This window comes from Lagopus leucura, unplaced genomic scaffold, assembly GCF_019238085.1.
Source record: "Lagopus leucura isolate 7727_CA_CO unplaced genomic scaffold, USGS_WTPT01 227-6_obj-0_obj, whole genome shotgun sequence".
Classification (NCBI taxonomy): Eukaryota; Metazoa; Chordata; class Aves; order Galliformes; family Phasianidae; genus Lagopus; species Lagopus leucura.
The window spans coordinates 45,555-68,969 of record NW_024965819.1 but is presented as its reverse complement, the minus strand read 5'-3'; the positions used below and the strand labels follow the sequence as shown (position 1 = coordinate 68,969).

The following is a 23,415-nucleotide window of genomic DNA, read 5'->3' as shown; positions in this document are numbered from 1 at the left end:
AGGGAGGTGCTGCAGCCCTCTGAGCATCTTTATGGCTCCTCTGGACCCTCTCCAACAGCTCCCTGTCTTTCTTGTTCTGAGGGCTCCAGCCCTGGACACAGCACTGCAGGTGGGGCCTCACAAGAGCAGAGAGGGACAATCACCTCCCTGTCCCTGCTGCCACCCCTGTGCTGATGGAGCCCAGGATACCATTGGCTTTCCAAGCTACAAGAGCACCCTGCTGGCTCACATTCAACTTTTCATCCATCAGGACCCCCAGGTCCTTCTCCACAGGGCTGCTCTCAAGCACCGCTCCTTCCATTCTGTACGGATGCCTGGGATTCCTCCGGCCCAAGAGCAAAACTCTGCCCTTTGCTGTGTTGAACCTCATCAGGTTCACCTGTTCCCACCTTTCCAGCCTCTCGAGGTCCCTCTGCACGGCATCCCTTCCTTCCATTATTTCATCCACGCTGCTCAGCTTGGTGTCACACAAACACTGGATGGTGGCATTGGGTGGGGATGCCGTGCTGGTGATGGAGCACGTTGTCAGTCTGTTCTACAGTCGAGAGGGCATTGAGTCCAAATTGAGTTGATTTTTTCTTAGTTTTTGTGTATGTTGTTACTACTTTTTGATTAACAATCTCACCCTGTGTCTGTGAGCACCACAGTGGCCTTTGCTCCACACTTTACCTCTCCCTTGGCCCATCAGCCAAAATATAAAACTGCTTCTTGACATGGGATCGTGGGGAGATAATACATGGTCAGCTATCAGACCTTATCATCTTCATCCCTGCTAAAAGTGAAGTAGAACCCAAACCCTTCCCAGCAGCTTTTTTTGAGCTGATGGTTTCTGTATTCACTAAGGCTGAAATATTCTGGTCGTGTGTTTTTTGTATTTCAATTTTTCTTTTCAATTTCAGTTCCAGTAGAAACAAAAGAAGACACAGCACTAGAAAACAAAGAGCTCCCTTCAGAGCAGAGTGTCACTGCTGTGGATGTGCCTGCAATGGAGCAACGGAAGGAGGAGGCTGAGCAGAACCACATCCAGCACACGGAGCCCCCGCAAGAAGCAGCCCTGCGAGAGCCTGCAGGTAGAACATAAACAGCACTTTGCTTTTAGGAAGGAAATGTCCTCTGGGAGCCGCTCACCTTTTCCTGCTGACTGCTCTGCCACCTGAGCAAGCAAAAAAGGTTTTGCACCAATGAGCTGTGAGGTTCTTTGCATCCCTCAGAGGTTCTGCTTGCACTCTGCCTCTGTTTGCTGTGCTCCCTCTCTTTTCCCCTCCTTGTTCATGGCACCAAAAGCCCACGTGTGGCTGCTGCTATTGATTTATCACCACCACTGTCTTGTATCAGTTGTAGAGTACAGGAACTCGCCATCTTTTTGCCATGACCACCATTTTATTTTTAGGGTTGTTTTTTTTTGGCATTAAACGAACCATTAATTCTTATTGCAGTACTCCCAGCGAAGACCTCCTTCCAAATTGGATTTTATAATTAACCAAAGGAGAAGGTGATTTTTTTCCCTGCTCCACTAACGCAGCCCCTCCAGTGAGCCGTCACTGCTTGCACGTGTGGCTGGAGGCTGATTTGTGGCCCAGGGCTCGCTGGCAGATGATGGATGCTCCCTTGAAGCGGTAGCTAAGGAGACCCGGTGCTGCTTAGAGCTGAGCACAGCAGATGACTTCTGCTCGCTCTGTGGGTGCTGGGGCCGTAGCTCCTTGCTGCCCTCCCCCCCAGGCTCCTCTTCCCTCCAAAGCTCTATTTTTACATGATGGAAGGCTGCCCGTAAGAGAGATAAGAAGCCTATCTGTGATGTTGTTGAGACAACGCAGGTCCTTAATGCAGTCCTAGCGAGAGATGAGGTGTCCTTACAGGAACCAGTGCTCTTCAGTGGGGTCAGAGCACATATTGGCAGTTGTGCATTTCTAAACAGCACCGACGAGTTTATCGCTAACAGTTTAAACTGTTTGCTGTGTAGAGACGCCTTTCCCAGCCCCACCGAGGACTTTGACCTCCTGCTGGAGAGCTGAAGTCACGTTTGCAACTGTACCTCTGTATTTGATTGCAGCCAATGGTCGCTTTGATGTTTGAGCAGGCTTCCTGTATTCCAGGTCCGCCTCCTGCACAAATGAGGCAAGCTAACAAACCGAGTGGACGCGGGGTTGGCCGAGCGCAGCCTGCCCTGCTGCCCACTGCAGATGGAGCAGAGGAGCGCCCCGTAGGTCCCCCGCAGCAGAAGAGCTCTGAGCCTGGAGCAGAGCAGCGCTGTGCTGCAGAGCTGCCATGCGCTGCCGGAGCTGCCCTGCACGGCACGGCTGCAGCCAGGAGGGTGGCAGAGCCTCTCCCAGAGCTCAGGCAGAGCTGCAGAGATGCGCCGCGGGAGAGCTGGGATATGGAAGGAGCTCTGGCCATGGGCAAGAAGAAGAAAAAGAAACCGAAGCAAAGGAGGAACCATCTGCCAAGAGCCGTGGAGTTCTGGGATGAAAACATGGCGGTCTGCAGAGCTCCTAAGAGTTCTCCGTTGGCTGTTGAGGTGCAAAAAGCAGCCGTTGGGCCCAGCGTGCATGCAGAGCTGTTGGTTGCCTCAGGAAACAGAGCTTCAGATGTGCCAAAGGATGCTGCAGTGATGACTGGGAGTCACATCCTGGATGATCCAAAGGGCCGTGTTGTGCCAGCGCCGGGCCGGCAGGGCACCAAGAGCAGCGCACCATTCAAATCAGTGCTGGATGAGAAAAATAGAGACATCACGAGAGCAGAGGAAATGAGAGCTGACAGCTCGATGGTGCAGTGCGAAGGGAAAGGAAAGGTGCCCTCAGAGCAGAGAGGAGAGGCTGAGGTGGGGGAGCCCATAGCAGCAGAGGTGCCAGCCACATCTGTGGGAAGATTTCCTGATAGAGATGGGAAGAGGGAGGGTGGGGAGCCAGCGTGGGCTGAGCTGAAGGTGTCTCCTTCAGCAGCCATCGATATAAGCAAGGTAGAAACTCCTTCAGAGATCAAACCTTCCCAAATTCTCCCTTCTGATAAAGGTAAGGATGCTAAGGGTGTACCTCCCAGGCACAGAGCACCCAGTGACACCAGCCGCGAGCTTCAGGCTTCCAATGGGTCACTGGGAGAAGCAGCGCAGGAGAGTGGTGAGCAAAACAAAGAGCTGAGCAATGGATCCTTCCAGGCACCTCCTCCAGCCCCATCCACCCAGCTTCCCAACAAGCCAAGGGCAGCAGATGGAGCTAAGCTGGCATCCCCCAGTGAGCGCGAGGCCGTTGGCTTAAGTTCTTGTGAGGGAGTACTGAAGAGCCCAGCAGATGCCACCAAAGTGTCTGTTACACCATTAATGGCTCAGAACCCCGAGGAAGGCTCTGCTGTGCAGAACAGGAAGGCTGATGGTTCTGAGCAGCCAGCTCAAATGGAAGGCAGAGCTGCTCCTGCTGAGGCAGCACGCGGAGGTACAGCAGCGTATTCCCCTGACAGAAACAAAGGGAATGGGTTTATTGCAGAGGAGCAGCAGACTGGAAGAGACCTCGGCGTTGCACACGGGATGGACAGACCTAAAAAAAAGCGCAGTGAAGGGAAAGGCAGAAAAGTGAGAGGTTTCTCTGAGGGTCTGGAGGATGCGGGCACTGATGGAGTGAGGATGGGGGAGGTGATGAGGGAAAGGCCTTTCCCTGATAGAGGCAGGAAGGGAGGTTATTCTGCCAGGGGACACTGGGCAGACAAGCCCAAAAAGAGAGGTAACGATGGGAGGAGTAAAAGAGGAGAAAAAAGCTTTTTCCAGCAGCCTTTTGTGGAGAGTAAGATGGGCCTTAATAGCTCTCCTGACAGAGCTGGCACAGCTGAGGAGGTCAGCCATGAGAAGGGCTGTGTCACTGCTGTGTGCTTCCAGGAGGACACGTTGGATGTAACTGCAGCACAAAGGCCCATTGAGGGAGTAACAGAGGAGCCCAGAGAAAATGCTGGGAAATGTGAGATGGCTGAGCTGGGGGCTTTGGGCCAACAGTTCCTTCCAGCGGGTAGGAGAGATGATACAAAGCATCTCGCCGTGGCTGACACCGTCAGCAAAACAAAGGAGGTCAATGTTGTGGGTGAGGGCAGAGAGGCTGGAGATGCTTCTCCAGGTGGATGGGTTGGGGTGGGTTCTGATGCAGACAAACGTAGGAAAAGGTGTAGTGATGGGAAAAGGAAAAGGAGTGAGAAAGGTCCTTCTGGGCTGACGGCTGTCCTGGACACTGGGGTGGGAGCTGTTCCAAGCAAAGAGAAGGGCACTGGGGAAATGAAGGCAATGGCCTCTGGGAAAGAGAAGGTGCCTGGTTCTGAAAGAGGGGTTTTGCTGGAGCACGTGACAGCTGTAGCAAAGGAGGTGCTGGAAAAGCCCGAAGGAGAGGGTCGAAGTTTCTCTCATCAGCCAGTTCTTCCAGGCCATAAAACAGAGCCAGAAATAGGCGATGCTAATGAAACGTGGTGCAATGCTAAGTGCAAGGAGACAGATGTCCATCCAGCAGAGCACAGGGCAGACACAGTGATGGCACGTGGTCCCACCACGGAGATGGAGGCAGACAGACCTGAGGAAAAAGGCAGAGGGACGAAAGGCAGAGAGGCTGAGGGCGGCCGTGGGCAGTCTGTAGCACCAGGACTGGATATTATCCCTGCCGTGGGTGGAGAGGTGGGAAATGCTCAACAAGTTCAGCCTAAAGAGAACAATTTCAGTGCTTCAGTAGGTCTGCCAGGTGACACAAGTGATGCTACTAAAGCACAAGCTGCTGCTGTACCTCTGGAGCCAGAGAAGCTGAGGACAAGGGATAAAGAGAGATGCCAAGGGGCAGAGGTTGGCCCAGAGCTCCTCCTGGAGCCCAGCACAGGAGCAGAGTTGTGTCCTCCCCCTGGCAGCAGGGCAATCAGCCTTCCTGGTGCAGAGCCTCCTGCAGAGGTGGATCGCAGCTCATCCAAGAGATCTAAAAAGAGAGGTAGCGAGGGAGGAGGTAAAAAGCCTAAGGCTGGCCCTGAGCAGCCACCCGTGGGGCCTGAGATGGAGTCTGGGATGGAAGAAATGGGCTTTGTAGATGAGAACAGAAATATTAGTTTCCCCATCGGCCCTCAAACGCTTTGGGATAATCAGGGAAACCACGTGGAGTCCTTGGCCTGGGGGGCACATGGGAGGCTGCCTTCAGCTGGAGTGGCAGTGGAGGAGAGCAGCAAGGAGCCCGGATCCGGCGATGGGAAGGAGGTGTGCAGCCAAACACAGCCTGTGCAACCCATGGGTGTGGGGCACGAAGAGCCTGGGAAAGAGGGGCCAAAGAAAGGGGAGGATGGAGCCAAAGAGCCCGCTGCCCAGTGCGGGTTGGAGGCAGATGCACCGCTTTCTTCAGCTCGTTCAGCACAGCGAGGCGTTCAGTCAAGAAAGGATGAAGTTCTGCTTTCTCCTGTGGCGAAGGCGGATGATAAAGGGACTGATAAAAAGCAAAGCGGTGCCAGCACTGCCTCTGCCCTTCCCCGGGAGGAGGTGGATGCACAGCACTGCCCGGCACCCGGCGGTGCCCGAGGGGTGGGGGAAGAAGGAGGGGTCCCCTCTGGGGAGAAGGGTCCCATGGCAGTTGGGAACAAAGCATTGCAGGCTGCAGTGGAAGGGCTGATGGGGAAGGACAGCGGGGGGAACGGCGTGGGTGCAGCCATGGAGAGCGGCCAGCATCCGCCTGGGTGGGGAGCTGAAGCGGAGGCGCCTGCTGTGGATCCGACTGCTGCCCCAACATCCCACACCCACCCCGAGGATGGCGGCGACGTTCAGCGCCGAACCACAGAAGGCGATGCTGGAGCAGCCCGCCCTGCTCAGGAACAAGAAGAACCTGACCCAAGAGCTGCCCCAGAGGCAAAGAAAGAGCGAGCGAAAGGTGCGGAGCAGCTGAAGGGCTACATGAGACCCACCAAGGCCAGAGGGCAGCCCGCGCTGCCGGCCCGGCCCGCTGCTCCGGATGGGGAGAAGCAGAGGCAGCTGAGAGGCAGCGCTGTGAGCCGGCCCAGGCAAGGCAAAGGTGTGTGCGTGTGATGGGCTGGCAGCAAAACCTGGAGCTTGCGTGCGAGCATCGCTGCTCGGCAGCATGACCACGTCACCTTAATCCTCGGTGGCACCAGCGAGCGGGGCATGAGCGGTGTGTTGGCTGATCCTAAAAGGCTGCTGGTTCTGCTTGCCTGGCGCACAGTGCTAATTCCCAAACCTTAAAAGATTCACAGTCTGGTCTGAGTTCCAGAACTCGATGATTTTTTAATTTGTTCCGAGTTGATTTTTCCGTATAAATTTTGTAGCACTCTGAATTTTGAAGCAAACTTGCACTTCTCGGTGTTAAGTTCCATTAGCTTCTCCTCACCGGAGACCAAAAGTGGCATCCGTGTGGGATGCTGCAGTGAACCGGCGCCGTCACTGCGCAGCATCGGTGCCACCAAAGGGCAGGAGCTGCACATTCCCACGGCAGGGAACGTTCCCTGTCGCTGTCACGTTATGGGGTTTGGTTTTAATGCCCCTCCGGGCCAAGCGCAGCCATCTGCTCCCCTCCTGCAGCTGGTCTGTGGCTTTGCCTGAAGGCGCCTCGAGCATCTCTGTCCAAAGCACCTCCTGCCAGAGCAACCACTGTGCTGGAGCAGAGCAGAACAGCAGAACCCCGCGCTGATGGGCTTTGGGACTCTCCGCTGAGGATGGACTGGAGGGGTTGGTGCTGTTTGCCTGGCTGCTGACCAAGGAACAGATGGCATTAATTTCACAGAGTGAAAGGAAGTTCCTGGGAACTTCACAACGGAGACTGTAGTCACGATACAGATGGTGTGTCAAATAACACCCTGGGTTTTCTGCTCAGCCCGAGCCTTCCTCGGGAGAAATTGGTGTCTGGGGATCGCAGAGGTCGGGTGCCTCATCCCCAATCCTTCTGCCTTGTCATCAGGCGTGGAAGTTGGGTCTGTTCCTGCAGAGTTCCTCGCTGCCAGTTTGCATGATGCAGTCACTAACTTAACAACCGTCGAGCTCGAGTGCGCCTTAACATGCTGGTCAGGTTGTGGAGAGGTTCTGTAATTTTAATGAGCGTTGCATAACCCAAAGTAGTTCTATTTTGGTGGAAGTGGTGTTCTCTGCATGAACTTGTGCCTGCAGAAGTAATGTTCTTTGGTGCATGATGCTACAAAATGGGAAAGCTAAAGACAGCGTCATCCTTTTTATAGAGATATGTGTGTGTGTCTAACCTTTCCATCATCTGCTGGAAGTTGTTATTTTCCTTGCTAATGGCTGTGTTGAAGGGGGTGGTGTCCTGGTAGGAGACCCATGCAAAAAAGGAACTGGAGGAGCACATCAGGTAAATGCAGGTGGTGCAGCAGGGGCTCTTCCATTTCCTTCTGCTGCTGCTCAGTGAGTGGCAACAGGGCAGCGATGCCTGGGCTGAGTCCCCACGTGGAGTATAAGGGGTGTAGATTGCCTTAGGCTGCATCAGAGGATGAGTGAGGGCATGCATCACTTGAATGCAAGTCAGAAATGGAAATCAGGGAAGGGAAAGTGTTGAGATTCAAGACCATGAACGTATGTGCTGCTTTGCTGGATAGAGGAGGAGTTGAAGAGAGCCAAGAGATGGTGTGGTTGTCCAAACACTCGTGAGACTGATGGGCCGTGGGCTGTACATGCTGATGGGGTCAGGGATTGTACTCAGCAATGGGGCCATGGGTTGTGCTTGATGGTGGGGCCATGGGATGTGGTTGGTGATGGAGCCAAGGCTTGTACTCACCAGTGGGGCCGTGGTTGATGATGGGGCTGTGGGTTTTACTTGGGTAGTGCTTGCCTTCTACCTGCTGCTTCGTTCTCCTGTTAAGATACTCAGCAGACCATGGGCAGCACTCTGTGTGTTAGGTGGGACTGTGAAGCTGACACTTGGCAACATCTAACAGAGAATCATAGAATAACACATCCTGAGTTGGACCATCTGCACACGGGAGCTGCTTTGTTGCTCCAGGGGGCGATCAGTGATGCGTGACCAGAATAATGTGGATATTCTGGACAATCTTCTGCTGAGGTTTGGTAACTGAAATCTCTTCAGAGACAGGCTGAAGTCTCACACTGTGTTCTAGAATAACAGGACGGCGCTCCAAAATGCATCAGCTCCTGCATGAACTGCTAAAATAGGTCTGGGCTCGGTGATACGGCTCCCTGGGGAGCCATGGCAACAGTGATGCTGCAGATTTCTTGCTGATGAAGTTGTGTGTCGTGGATCAACTCTCCCTACAAACTTCTGTATATTTTTTTTAAAATATTTTTTAATTTCAACAGCGATTTAAAGTGAGGAAACATCAGGATGTAGCTCTGTTCGTGCAGTTTGAATTTGATCTGTTGTGCATCTTTTGCATCTGTTTCGGCTTCTCGTTTTTGTTGTTGCCCCGGATTCTTCTGCAAAACTGCTTTGTGCCCTTGGATGTTGGGGGCAGATGATCAGAGTTCAGTGCTTCCACAGTCACCCCTCATCCCTACAGTGGCTGCAGTTCTCCTGTGGGACCCCAGGCTGTAATTGGGTTTGTCCTAACGAGGAACGGAACGCGCTGGGCTGCCACCTCTGTGCTTGGGGACGTGTCCTTAACAGCAGAGCTGCTCTGTAACGGTGCTTGCTTAACTATCAGGATAACATCACACCACGTTAATGAAGCCATGGGTTGTGCTCCCCTGTGGGGCCATGGGCTGTGTTTGATGATTTGCTGATTATCCCAGGTAGTTGTAGAAGGTGGAAGCAAGGCAATGGCACCAGCCAGTTCTCCTGTCAGCCCTAAACGTGTTTATGAAGCAACAAGAGAACTTTGCTCTTATCTCCTTTTCCTCCAAAAAGCACCGGTGTGTATTCAGTTCTGTTCATGGGGATATCAGTTCCAGTGTTAATGAAGAGGTGGATATAGAAGGCAATGTAGCAGGCTGCTAGGGATCCAGAGGCCCCTCTGTGTGCTGTTTCTCAGTTTGTAGCTCCAAAGGTGTTCCTATGGGGATGTGCTCCTGTAAGGTTGTGTCCCTGCAGGCACCCAAGGGCAGGGGGTGGGCTCTGAGCACCGATGGGGCTGCAGGTGCCCCTGTGCACTGCATGGAGTGGGACCAGGTGGCCTTTAAGGGTCCCTTCCGACCCAAACCATGCGATGGTTCCGTATGCAAGCTCCAAAGTAAACTGCAGTTGTGTGGATGATGCTGGGGGGGGTCGAAACCAGATGATCATTGTGGTCCTTTTCAACCCAGGCCGTTCTGTGATGTTTGAAGACTCCTCCCAGCCTCGCTGTCGTGTTCTGTTCCGAGTGGGATTTGGGCTGTGGGCGTCCTGCCCTGGAAGCAGTCAGCCTGCGCTGAGCATGGCTCCACGCCTTGTGGTTCAAAGCTGTGATGGCTGGATGCTGAGCGTTCTGCTTCACCCTTGTATCTCTCAGACAGGTTTCATGGGGGATAAATGAGGGGTGTGAGCACCAGGGCACACTACAGGTCCTGCCTGCGTGGTGAAAGCGTGGGGGTCCCAGCAGGTGTGTGAGCTCACGGCCCTGCAAGTGTGCCTGGCAGCAGTGTGTGAGGGATGGGGCCGGTCAGCCTGATCACCAGCTGTTATTGGTAATGATGCTTAATTAGAGATGATGTTGGTTGGAGACGCTGGCAAGGAGGAGCTCATCCTGGAAAGCGGTGTTGCCTTAGAAACCGGCGCAAAGGACTGCACAGAAATGATTGTGTTAGATTAAAAAAAAAAAAAAAAAAAAAGAAGGAAAGCAGCAAAGGCATTAGGAGGGATCAGTAATAGCTTCAGGAGTGGAGCAAAAATAGAAACACTGCGCTGATCCATCTGCCAGGGCTGGGAGCCGCGGGGCGGGCGCTGCCATCAGTGCTCCCAGCCACGGAGTGCGGCTGCACGGGGAGCTGTGGAGCGGTTGGAGGCCTTTGGAGGGACGTGGGACATCTTCCCTGGGGAGTCCTTCCCTCCAGGCAGGGCATCACCACGTGTGGGGCCCTGCAGGGCACGGTCCCAAGAGCTGCACTGAGGCCTCCCCCACTCCTCAGCTCCCACCATGGGTTGCGCCGCCATTTTGTGTCGTATTCTCGACAAGGAAGATGGTGGAGAACCACGTGGGTGGGGACATCCCAGATTTGGTGTTTGAAGAGTAATAACCTTTCCTTAAAGGGTGAAAAAGCAGTGGGTGGGTTTCCTGCCCAGCAGTCTAACACCCTGCTGGTCCAACAGATCTTAGCATGAGGAGCACCACATGGCTCTCAACACAAGGCACAAGGCCTCTCACTGTCTGGCCATCCCCCCATCCTTTCCTGCGTATCTTCCATTGCCCAACACTGTTTGTGCTATAATGATGAAGAAAACAAAAACTTTGCAGAACTTTTTAGGAAGAATGAGGACCAAAGCTCTGGAATGGGGCTGCTGGCCCCATGCTGTGTGCATTGGCCAACTGGTTCTTGCTAAAAGCTGAGCATTGTGGATGAGAAGGGAGATGGTAGGGGCACCATACAAAGACAGGCTGAGGGAGCTGGGCTTGTTCAGCCTGGAAAAGAGAAGCTGCAGGGTGACCTCAGTGCAGCCTGCAGTGCCTAAAGGGAGCCTGCAGCCAGGAGGGGAGTCAGCTCTTGGCAAGGGGAGATGGCAGCAGGACAGGGGGAAAGGGTTTGGAGTTGAGGGAGGGCAGCTGGAGGTTGGATGTCAAGGGAAGCTGTGTGCTGTGAGAGCGGTGAGGGGCTGGAACAGCTGCCCAGAGAGGCTGTGATGCCCCGTCCATCCGTGGAGGTGTTGGAGGCCAGGTTGGATGGGGCCCTGGGCAGCCTGGGCTGCTGTGAGATGGGGAGGTTGGTGGCCCTGCATTGGTGGGGGGTTGGAGCTTCGTGATCCTTGAGGTCCCTTCCAACCATTCTGTGATTCTGTGTAACAGCACTTAGATGGAACCAGATGGCTTCAGGGCTCTTCCATTTTTGGGACCATGCTCCGAGTGAGGAAGTGCTTGCAAACATTAATCCCACCTCAGTTAAGAGAGCAAATTCAAGCCTCGAGCCGAGCTCCCATTTCAAGTGGAAGATACCCACGAATATTTTATTTTTAAAATAAAAGCCGTGGAGGCCTTTTGAGCAGTGGAGCTTGTGGGTGGAAGCATTCTGGTTAATTAGAGGGTGTTGTGGAAGATGTATATAACTTACAGCTCCTTAGTCATTGTTTTTAAATATAGCACTGTCTTAATGCCGGAGCTCCGCCGGCAGCGGCTGGGTGTGTGGATGGCAATGCTTCTCAGCAGGTTCAATTCAGGGGGCGTAGCACAGGCTGTAAAAATACTCTGTGCTCAGTCAGACGTTGGGGGAGCTGCCCTGGGTGGGTGCTGGGGAGGAGTGGTGGTGGTGGTGATGGTGGGGAGGGGGTCCTCCGTGGAACTGGGGAACTGCAGTGAGGGCACAAAGCGTGGGGAGGTGTGGGGCTGTGCATGGAGCCGGGCCAGGCACTGTGTGCATTCAGGGCAGTGGAAGCCAGGCAGGTCCGAAGCATCATCCGGTATGTTTCATTTTCTTTTAATTTAAATGAGGGAATTAAGAAGTCAGGCTCGTGGTACTGCAAACTACAAACCCTCTGCTGTCTGGGATGAGGTCCTGCCCGGCTCTGCCTGCTTGCCCATAGGAGCAGTGCCATTGGTGCTGTGTGAACCCCACAGTCCTCCCTGCAGCAGCACAGTGGTCACCGACTCCAAAAGCATGCGTTAATGTTGGCTGCAAACAAAGCCCCTCTGCTGGAGGCCACTGCTGTGCTGTGCTCAGGGTGAACTCCTGTGTGAGTTTAGGGTTTGTTCCAGGGGAGGAAAACGCTGACCTTCATTCATTGGTATTCCTGAGAGCGGCTCATCAGTGGGAATTAATGATTGTAAAGGCACTCGTAACACAGCGTGGTGGAAGAAAAGGAGGAAGCACCATTTCCAGCAACGTGCAGCTGCCAGAAGCGCTGGTCTTAGAAAATCATCTCCCCGAGAGCTCTGAGACCCTGCGAGCATCCAACCACAGCCCCACCGCCGCTACGGAAATGTGCAGAGCCAAAGAGGAGCACAGGGGAGGGCGGGCAGCGGTTGGGAGAGAGGCTGCGGTGGGCAGGAAGGGGTGGGAGAGGGGCGGGGGGACGGGAGGGAGCTGCCGTGAGTCGGGGGCACGCGCAGCATCGCAGCCGGGCTGAGCCGCACAGCGCCGGGAGACGCCGAGCTCCAGAGATGTCTCTCTCCAACCAGCAGCCCGCTGCCCTGTCCGAATACAGCCAGCTGTGCAAGGGCAAGACTGAGAGCTTCTCGGAAGCTTTCCGCTGCATGGAGACCCCGAAAGACTTCGGGAAAACGGAATTCGAATGGCAGAGGACGGAGGGGAAGCTGAATGAGATTGGCTTGAATGTGAACTCGGGGGGACCGATGAAGGACGGGCTGGTTAAGAACGCCGGTTTCACGGATGAGGACAAGCTGTGCTTCTTTGAAGGCAAATTAGACAAAGAGCTAAAAATAGCTCAGAAAGACAAAAGAGAAATTGAGGTGCAAGGCAAAGCGTATCAGGCGGCTGCGGGTCACCTTGAGAGCTGGTCTTTGATCGCCGACGCGTTCCCTTCGGCCGAGGGGAGCTTTGCAAACCCCAAAACGACCGATTTCCACGTGGGGCCAACAGGAGCTGAGAAACCGTGCCCTGGGCTGGGCAAAACCACAGCCATCACCGACCAGGAGAAGGCAGCCGGGAGGGCCGGCTTGGAGAGCCGGAGCCAGGCAGAGCCCAGCCCTCTGTCTGTGCCGGAGAGCGATCCCAGTAAGAGCACCAAGGAGCAGGAGATCAGCATCTGGAACCCCAATTTCCACCCTGTCCTGCCTAATGGTTCGGGCAGTAAAGAAGCAGCCGTGAAAAAAGATGGAGCCCCCAGCTATTGTGTGGTCGGGGTGGTTAATGACAACTATGTGCAGAGTGGATTTCCTTCTTCCTCGACCGCCGTGAAGATGGAGCCCCCAACCACCACTGTCGAGCTGGCACAAGATGACTCCAAAAGTCACTTCAGTAACGCCGCCGAGATGGAGGAAGAGATGGAGGAAGAGATGGAGGAGAAGCTGAGCTGTGCAGACGATGGTTTTCTGAACAGAGCTACCCAGCAAAGGAAGGCGATGAGGCGTGCCATGTCCGAGTGCTCGCACTTGTCTGTGCCCCTAACCCTCAACCTGGCTGACAAGTACCCAGAGCCGGTGCTCCGCGAAGACGTGGCCACCGGGCTGCTGTCCCCCAGCAGCAGCCTGAGCCAGTGCTCCAGCCCCACGGCCAGGAAGCAGAGCGCTGCCATCAAGAGGTCAATGACGGTGGCAGAAGAGCAGGCGGCCGGCATCGGGTTGGGCACGGAGCTGCCCAGTTTGGTGATACGGGAGCACCCCGAGTGCACGGCTGAGGAGCCGAGCTCCAAGAAGAAAGAGGAGCGCGGCGTGGTGGGCAGGAAGGAGCTGAGCAGCCCCAGTGCGTATCACAGCAAGCTGGAGCAAATCCCTGAGATGGGCTGCCTCGACAGAGGGAGGGAGGAGGGGAAGGGGGAGAAGAGAGATGCCACCGGGGGAGCTGCCGGCGCTGAGCCTCCGAAAAGCAAAAGCGCCGAGATGGAATCCAGCAAAGCTGCTCCGCTGGAAAGGAAAGAAATTGAGGTCAGCGATGCACGGAGCACTCTGACTCCCAAGCAGGATTTGCCACGTGATGGTATGTTGCTAATTTTTACCTCCCTGGGGAGGATGCAGACAGGAGGGGAGTCAACTCCTGGAAAGGGGAGATGGCAGCAGGACGAGGGGAAAGGGTTTGGAGTTGAGGGAGGGCAGATTGAAGTTGGATGTCAGGGGAAGTTGTGTGCTGTGAGAGCGGTGAGGGGCTGGAACAGCTGCCCAGAGAGGCTGTGATGCCCCATCCATCCGTGGAGGTGTTGGAGGCCAGGTTGGATGGGGCCCTGGGCAGCCTGGGCTGCTGTGAAATGGGGAGGTTGGTGGCCCTGCATTGGTGTGGGTTTGGAGCTTCGTGATCCTTGGGGTCCCTTCCAACCCAACCATTCTGTGATGCTGTGATTCTGTGACACAGACAGGAAGAGGAAGCAGCTCGCTGAGTCCGGGCTGTGGGAGGAGAGGTTCACACACCTGGAGGGATGGCACTGGTTGGAGGCTGGTGCTGGGGACAAAAGGTGGATGTTTGGGTGGAGGAAAATGGAGAAACACTTAAACAGCTCACTGCTTTAGTGGTAGCATAAATTGCTTGCTGGGAGCCCACGTAGACTTCGCATCCTGCAGTGTGCACTTCAGTGAGGGTCTGACTGTGGGACTTCAAACCTGTCAGCTTCTCCCCAGGTGTCTGAGCAGTGCCCTTTTCAGCTCAGCCTTCGGCACCCTGTGCTGTTTATCCAAGGTGATGAACAAAAGTCTGTGTGTGGAATGGTTTCTGTCATTCAGCTCTTTGCAAGTAGTTCAGTGCTGGAACTCAGGATGGAATTCTTGCAGCCTTTTGCAGCCCCTTTTCCAGCACCCGGCTCTGACAGAGCTTTCCCTATTGCTGTGTGGCAACAGCAGCTTTGTAGTGGTGCTTGTGTGAATGAGATCAGTCTTCTCAGGTGTACAATTTGGGAGAATTGTGGTTAATCTTTGCTCTCCAGCCTGGAACAGCATCCCTGTCCCTCCTGCCAGTCTCAGCCCGTGGTACACCCAGATGTGGGATGTGAGGAGGGTTGGTGCACTCCCTCTTTGTAGTTTGTGCTAAGGAGCATTCATGGGAAGGAGAAGGAAAATCTCTTTCTCTTGGGGAAGGAAAGACAGAAGATTGCAGTGGAATTCTGGCACCAATGACTCTTTGTGCCTGCGCCGGTTGGCTCAGCCTTCAGAGGAGGAATCACAGAAACTTGAGGTTGCGATGCCTGCTGTGACAGGGGAGGGTGACAGCACGCAGAGAACGGAGGCACAGGTCAGTGGGGCTCTGGAATGCTGTGTTGGAGTGGTGCTGGGCTGCCCCTGTGCCATGGCACGCAGAGCAGGGCAGGTGCTGTGCCATGGGTTTGGCCATGGTTCGTGGTGTGCTGCTGACACCCAATGGCTGCTTAGTGACCCCAGGAGTGTGGCAGCCCCCAGGATGCTCTGATCCATCTTCCTTCCAGCTCTCAGTAACCACGTTCAGCATGGTTGCGTTCTGTCTCTGATGCCCTTTACTCTATCTGATGCCTGATTTGGTGTCCTGCACCTAGGAGTTGCAACTGGATGGTCTTTGAGGTCCCTTCAACCCAACCATTCTGTGATTCTGATCCTATGATTTCCTCAAGGTGCTTCAGTTCCCAGGGCTCCCTCCAGACCCACAAACCTCCCAGCTCTGACACACCACCCCCTCTCCCCTTCTCTTACCTTCCTCATTATGGTCTAGTTGGCATGCAGATTTCGAGTTGTCCTGGCAGCCGTGTGATGAAGCAGCATCACTTCGGGATGTTGTGGGTGCAGAAATCCGTCCTGAAGGGGTTAAGGGAGTTGTCACAGCCCCACAGACCCACAGGAGCCAGCAGGTCCCACTGCTGATAGAGGGGTCAGTTCGGGGCATAAGAGGATCTGCACTTCTGGACTGCTCAGCTGTGATTAGCAGTGATGTCAGGGTAAAAAGGGAGCAGGAAAATGCCGTATTTGTGCCTTGGACCTTTCACTTTAGGGAATTTCTGTGCTGTTGGGGTCTGCTGATGCTGAGGGTTATTTGCAGGGACAGTCCGTGTTGTTGGCGAGGCATCGTGGAATTGTAGAACCTTTTGAGATGGAAGGGACCTCCAGAGGTCCTCTGCTCCTGCTTTGGACACACGGGTTTATGCTGGACCTGGGCTGCCCGTCCCATCAGGCCATTTCAGAGCAGATGTACAGCATCTTTTAGGCAGAGAGGCATAAGAAATGGTTTTGAGTGGATTGATGTGTTTTCCCCTGGGGGGCTGAGCACCAGCAATGTAAAGGTCACTGAAAGCTGGGGACGTGCAGGGCCTTCTGCTTGGCTTGCCTTTAGTGGATGACCGCTTCATAGCACTGAGATGTAAGCGTCCCACTTGAAAGTTCTTTCCTCTGTGTTTTAAAAGCTGATGTATGGACCTTAGGGCACAGGTCTGAGTGTGAGCTGGTGCTGGCAGAGCTGGCTGGGCTCTCCTAGGCACGGCAGTGAGAGTGACTGCTTCATCCCCTGCCCCAAAAGGAGCAGCGAGGGCTCAGGCAGGTCAGGTTTGCTTTGTGCAGAGCCTCACTAAGAAATCCGCTCTGGATTTATTCTCTGCTGGAAGAAAATATGGTTGGGTTTGGTGACCTTCCTGGTCTTTTTCAGCCTTAATGATTTTACGCACTGGCACAGGTTGCCCAAGGAGGCTGTGGATGCCCCATCCCTGCAGGCATTCAAGGCCAGGCTGGATGTGGCTCTGGGCAGCCTGGTCTGGTAGTTGGTGATCTGCACACAGCAGGGGTTGCAATGAGATGAGCATCGTGCTCCTTTGCAACCCAGGCCATGCTGTGATTCCATGATTCTTAATGACTCTATGAAAATGTAGCAGTAGAAGCCATAGAATGTATGTTTTTGCTTCATATATCTACAGTTAAGAAAGAATTGTCGGAATGCAAAAGAAAACAGAGCAAAATTCCTTGGCTGTGTGTGCAATGCTTCCAATTCTGTGCTGAGCTTTCGCTCCCCCTCTGCTGGCACAGGCAGAGTGCCATCAGTGTGCTGCAGGTTTGGGCTGATAGAGCTGACTGGCACTCCGTGCTGTGCTCCCTTATCACATCAGTATTGGCCACAGAGCCCAGCCACAGCGTGAGCTTGCATTGTTTCCTGTGCTGAACAATAGATCTGATTCATGTATGCGCTGTGGAAGCAGCCAGTGTGTGATTTCTTGCACATACCAAAAATGTCGGCCCCGATGGCATCCCGTACAAAAGCAATGCTGTTCCCCACTGCTTTTTTGCTACTTTCTCTGCATTTCCTCCGATTTCAAAGAGCTTTTTGCTCTCAAATATCTGCAATCCCAGGCACTGCTGGGATCTGACAGCCCTGACCGTCGCTCCCAATGCTCAGCCCAGTGTGTGCGCATCCGGGAAGCCATCCTGGCTTTGTGAGCATCGTTCCTCTGTCAGTCCACGAGCAGCAGAATGCTGTTCTTGTGTTCAGAGGACCATCTGAGCCATCCCTCCCTGCTGGGGGAGGCTGTGCTGTCATCGCCCCATATTTAAATAGATTAAAGTTAATGATGGGCTTAGGAAATATCAGCCCTGTTGTGAAGTAATGATGTTTGCTCAGGGGATGCTGGCGGCGTGGTGGCTGCTTTGCTGACATGGTTCCTTGCTGGATGAAATCATGGTTTGAATGAGAAGGAAGGGAAGTGAAGGACTGCGGGATGGAAGGGAAAATTGAGAGATAGGTGATGAACAGAAAGTGATACAGGGTCCCATAAAGTCCTGGTTTGGTGTTCTGCCTTAAGCACAGAACGGCATCTATGTCTGTCGGGAGCTGAGCTGGAAATGAATGTGGGAGATTGATAAGAAGGAAGGTTTGATAAGAAAATAGTTGATACTGAGGGCAGCGAGGCACTGCACGGGTCGCAGTGAGAGGTGGTGGTGCCCCATCTCCTGCAGACACCTGTGGTCAGGGCATGGGCTGTGAGCACTGATGGAGCTGTGGGTGTCCTCATTCACTGCAAGGAGTGGGACCTGATGGCCTTCAAGGGTCTCTTCCAACTCAGACAGGTCCGGGATTAGCAGGATAGCAAGATAAGGGGAAATGGTTTGAAGCTGAGGTTGGATGTGAGGGGAAGTTGTGTGCTGTGAGAGTGGTGAGGTGCTGGAACAGCTGCCCAGAGAGGCTGTGATGCCCCGTCCATCCGTGGAGGTGTTGGAGGCCAGGTTGGATGGGGCCCTGGGCAGCCTGGGCTGCTGTGAAATGGGGAGGTTGGTGGCCCTGCATTGGTGGGGGGTTGGAGCTTCGTGAGCCTTGAGGTCCCTTCCAACCCAACCATTCTGTGATACAGGATTCTGTGATTCAGTGATCCAAAGTGTTGCGTTGGTTGCAGTGCTCACATGTATTCCTTAGAACCATTGCCATGGAGGCACAGGCTCAGCTCTGGAAGTGCATTGAAGTGGGGGGAGCACGGAGAAGCAGCAGGGCAGTGCAGAATTTGCTCCATCCAATAAAGTTATTGTGCTCTTTGTAGTTTTTTCCATTTAGTTTCCAGGGAAATAAATCAGAGGCGTTACTCTTGGGGTCACCTACATGTGTTGGTTACTCTAACTAAAGCTGACTGCAGGCTGTGCCGTGCAGTAGATACAGCAAGCAGCTGGTTTGCAGGAGAGCAATTTGGGATGGATGGCTTCCTGTCCCATGTAGAAATAGTAACAAATCAGGCTGGGCTGGGCCAGGCTGGCCATGAGGATGTCAGCTGTGCTCCTTCAGTTCTGATCGCAACACCCAACATGACATTGATGTCATCTGCCCTCATCTCCCACTGCCACATCCCACAGTCCTGGCACAGCCCTGGATGGTGACCCCAACCCCTGGCAGCTGTGCCTGTGCCCAAGCACTCTTTGGACAAGAAATGCTCCTCTCTTCTGTGTGGATGCCAATGGGAGATGCTCTTCTGCACGGAAGATGCTTTGGTTGGCATTCTCTGGGGAGGAAAGAAGCAGACGGTTGTATTTTGGGTTGCATTCCTGCTTTAACGATGAGCTGTTTTGTGAGTAGGATGGGTGAAGAGGAAAGCTCGTGCCTGTGTGATATTTTGGGCAGAACCAGCGTCGAATGAGGGCTGGTTTTGATTCTGAGGTTGTTTACGTTAGAGAGAGTAAAGATGGCCACTGCCTTATTGCTTAATCTGTTTCTCTTAATGGATTTGCTGTTGATGACTCTAATCCGTATGAGAATTCCGGGGCTGTTGCAGTGAATGATGTTTAGCTCGGCTTAGCCCGCTGATATCCCTCACTGGGGATTGGGGCTGAGCGCCTGGCCTCGCTCACAGCTGCCTGGGGATGTGGCTGCAAATCCACCCCAGAGCTGGCCCAGGCCTGGGAGGGGGCGCAGAGCCCATAAAGCGGGGCAGGTGGGACAGGAGGGGGTTGCTGAAGTCTTTGCTCCCCACTGAAAAGCTCTTGGCTTCTTTTTGCCCCGTCCCTGGATGGAGCCCTGGGCACCTGAGCTGTGTCTGTGTTAGGGGCTGGCAGCCCTGCCTATGGTTGGAGCTGGATGGTCTTCCAAGCCAACCGTGCTGTGCTTCTAACCAGCCAACAAACAGAAAAGAAAGGAAAAAAAGCCCTGGCAGCACTGATGTTCTCAACGCATGGTGTGTGGTCACCACTCTCACTTATCTTCCTTTTCACTTTGGAGCTTTTGCTCACCATGGTAGCAGGAAATAGAGCTGCAAGCTTGTGGCCCTCAAAAATGAGCTTAAGGTGCTTCATGGTGGGGTCTTGCTCTGTTCCTTTCGACTCGGAGGATGAATTTTTGGGAGTAGTTGCATGAGTTGCTGCGTGGAGCTTGGGAAACAGCACCCAGGGGTTTTGTTCTGCATCAGTTCATGATCCATGAAACAGGGCAGTATGGATGAAATGTAAGAATTCTGATAGGAGAAGAGAACCAACTAGGCAAAAATACTCCATCCATTTATATGTATATCAAATATTGGAGGAGAAGCCCCATGGTGTGGGATCCTTGGGGTACTCGAAGGACACCATGGCAAAGCCTTGAGCAGCCTGCTGTAATTTGGAGCTGTTTTGAGCTGGGAATTGGTCTGAACGACCTCCAGACATCCCTTCCAGCCTTCATCATCCTGCCATCCTAATGTTAAATGGTTACGTGGGCTACAAAGCTGTCGGAGAAGCTCATGGGAGGCTGCAGGGATGCCTGGGGAGCCTCTAGGGTGAAAGTCACAGGGTGCTGGGGGGGCTTTCTTCTTAGGGATGGTGGGTTGGTTTTTTTCCTTATGTTTAGGAAAACTCCCTGTGGTTACTCTGCTTGTAAGCAGGACTTGGTTTTGGGACAACAGGTCAGGAATTACGTGTGGTGTGGGCATCCTCCTCTCCATAACACAGGGCCCTGTAGACTGGCGTGAGTTGCAGAGGAGCACGATGCTCATCCAGCTCCAACCCCTGCTGTGTGCAGGTCACCAACCAGCAGCCCAGGCTGCCCAGAGCCACATCCAGCCTGGCCTTGAATGCCTGCAGGGATGGGGCATCCACAGCCTCCTTGGGCAGCCTGTGTCCACCAGCACTCCAGGGAGGCCCCATGCTGTGTCTGCTGCTCGGAGCCGATGTCCTTGGAGTACTTCTGAGGTTTGCTGCCACGTGGGGGGAGCTGAAGGGCTCTTCAGTAACTCTTGCAGACTAATGAACACATCTGATTAAGGTTTGGCAGCTTTTCCCAATATCCCCCACAGCGAGCACGAATTCCCAGGCGGTTCAGTGCTCCGGATGGCAGAGTGCACCCTCCTCATTAATGGGTGGGTGGAAGCAAGCAGACTGGGGAGCGTGTTGGGCTGGTAATTGCATGGAAGCAGCACAGAATGGTTCCTCTGCCATCCCTGGGGCTGTGTGCAGGTGGGACCCCCTTATTGGGTGGGACCCCCTTATTGGGTGGGACCCTTATTGGGGCTGCCATGAGCGGAGCCCTCAACCATCCGGGTTCCCTCCCCCATCCTCAGTGCTGTTCCCAGGTGTGGGTCCATGACCTGGGCCGTCGTCCTGTGCGTAGCTCCATCCATCGATGATGTTGCTGTTCTGAATTAAAGAACTCTGCTCTGTTGGTTTGTGTAGGAGCTCTGTGCTCACCCAGTTGCTTGGTGTGTTTGCTGGGGCTGCTCGCAGGGATCCTGTGCTGTGGTCTGTAGCTGGTAAGGTAACATAGAACAATGTCTTCTGATGTACTGCAAAGCTTGGCAGCTGCTGGAGTTGGAATCCTGAAGCTTCAGTAATCCACATCCCGAGCAGACAGGCAGCTTCTGTTGGGTGGCTTTAGAATTGCCATCAAGGGAGAGGTTTTGTGCACCACTGAGTGGGCTGAAATAGCAGCAGTAATGGCAGCGCAGGGAGGGAAGGTCGTTCCAGTGGTGGCTGATGGCTGAGAGGGGAGATTCCAAACCCAGCTGTGCAGGATGAGCTCTGTGGGGGTGGATGGGCAGGGGGTGGATGGGCACAGGGCTGTGGTTCCACAGCACGTTTGCCGACAGCAGGCACTCGTCCTGGTGTTACTGTGGGTAAAATGGGTGAGAGATGAGGAGAAGTGGGGATTCGGTGGGGAGAAGAAGTAGAAGGGAGCCAACGTAGATTAGCTGCAAACCAGGGCTTTGTGGAACCGCTGAGCCGTCTCTGAGCAAGAAAACAGGAAGAGAATCATGGATTTTGCAGAGATACAGAAAACAACGTCCCTCTGTTGGGGTTGTTGTGCTGCTGTCCTTTGGCTGCAGACAATCCCTCGCCTTGTTGTGGGAAGCAGCACTGATGGCTCTGTCTGAACTGCAGGTGATGGGGGATGAGCATCCCAAGGCTCAGCGCTCTGTGCTGGGAGATGGCAGAGCTTCGTTCCAAAATGTAACAGCACTGAAGGATGGGAAAGTTTGCTGGTTTTACTTAACCAAGAGGTTCCCTTTGGCAGCTCCACGAGCCGAGCAATTGGATGCTGATGGCATTGGATGAGCGTTTGTTGGCCTCGTCCTGTAACAGGGAGGATGTTCTTCCCATGGGTGTTCTGGTTTGGGGGTATTTTCCCCAAAATAGCCAACCCGTAACCTGTTCTGTTTCCTCTTGTTATGCTAATGAATAATAGGGAAAAAAACAAACCGCCCAGCCAACCACACCAACAAAAAAGGCTCACACTGAAGTCTCCGTTCTTCTTTTTTGCCAGCAAAACCAGAGGAGCCCAAGGCAGCCGACGCCGTGACAGGGAACGACATCACAGCACCCCCCAACAAGGAGCTGCCCCCGAGCCCCGAGAAGAAGACAAAGGTAAGAAGGCAAAGACCTCCCACCTCCACCCTCTGTGCTTCCATGGCTCCCTTTGCTGGCTTTGCTGCTTCTTAAGCCCCAGCCACGAGTTCTGTTTTCTGAGCCACCACTGGGGAACCGTTTTGTTGAAGCAAACGCCTTCAGTTCTGCAGTTGCAACCTGTAGCAGAGTTGGCTGAGGAAGGGTGTAACCATTAAGGGTGAGCTTTTATTTCAAAGGTTGACATCTGCCATGCAGAAGTGGTAAAGATACTCAGTAACAAGTGTGCTGTGCCCATGCTCTCCTTGTTGACAGCATTGCATTTACAATGTAATTACATTGCAGTTAGCACAGAGGTGTCCTGCTCAGGACCCCACATTCCCTCGCCTTCTGGAGCATGGCAGAGCTCTGCTTCCCACAGCATGCAGCCCTTGGCACAGCCACATTCCTGCAGTTAGCACAGGGCAGGGAGCACCAGGCCATTGGAGCCGATGGGCTCGGATCTACAGCTTGCCATCCGCCGTGTGCATGTAATTTGGGAAGCAGCATCTTGCTTCCTGCGTGCAGGACTGGATGCCAGGAGCAGCCATCACTAATCCCAGCTTTAGCAACGCTTCCTTCTGTTGCTTCGGATGTCGCTGGAATCAATTTTTAGCAAACTGAATGGCAGAACTCCACTGGGCTCTGAAGGCATCGGAGCTGCTTCGTTGTCATCTCCGTTAGGCTCAGAAAATAGAAAGCTAATTCTTTTTCTTTCATTTTAATTGCCATTTTCTTATGTTCCTGCAGCTTGATATTTCAGTTTTACCATGCGCTCTTTTTTTTTTTGTTGTTGTTGTTGTTGTGTTTTCTTTCGTTTTTCTTTCGATCCCGGATTTTGCTTTTTGAAAACCCATAAAGCCTGCAGCATCCACACCAGCAGCAAAGCCCACGGCAACGAAAGCCAGGCCCACGGCCGCCACCAGCCCCAAACGGCCGGCCTCTGCCACTCCTGGCCCCCACAAAAAGCCCACCAGCCCCACGGCGGGCCCTCCTGCCACCACCACTCCCAAGCGCCCGGCCAGCAGCGCCACGCGGCCCTCCACCCTCACTCCAAAAGAGATTAAGCCAAAGGTAAGTACTGCCGTGCTGTTGTGGGGAGCCCCGAGAGCTTCACGTGCCCCCAGTTCTGCCCAGAAGTCAAACCTAATGCTGATGGTGGGAGGATAAGGCAGCAGATGTGATTTACTGTGTTAGGAGGCGTGCGGTTGTTGGGCAGTGAGGAGCTGGTGCTGCCCAGAGCTTTGGATGCCCATCTCTGGAGGTGCCTGAGGCTGGGGGGGGGTCCTGGGCAGCCTGAGCTGTGAGGCAGCCAGCTCAAGGCAGAGGGCAGGTCTGGAAATGGCTTTCAGCATCTTTCCAACCCAACCATTCTGGGATTCTTTGCCTCTGTGGTCTTAAAGAACCCTTCCAACCCAACCATCCGTTGGCTCTGTGATCTTTAAG

The 23,415-nt window shown here is 54.0% G+C and overlaps 1 protein-coding gene across 4 annotated transcripts in view; it reads left to right on the top strand.

The window, feature by feature from the left end:
* Positions 1-902: 902 nt before the first annotated feature.
* LOC122192300 overlaps positions 903-23,415 on the top strand; it is a 38,486-nt gene continuing 15,973 nt past the window's right edge. For all 4 annotated transcript variants that reach the window (XM_042892830.1, XM_042892828.1, XM_042892829.1 and 1 more), the window contains exons 1-4: positions 903-1,070; positions 2,094-6,002; positions 21,851-21,951; positions 22,831-23,043. In XM_042892830.1, coding sequence (XP_042748764.1) covers positions 986-1,070; positions 2,094-6,002; positions 21,851-21,951; positions 22,831-23,043 — 4,308 coding nt within the window. In that variant the 5' untranslated portion in view covers positions 903-985. The remainder of the gene's footprint in view (positions 1,071-2,093; positions 6,003-21,850; positions 21,952-22,830; positions 23,044-23,415) is intronic.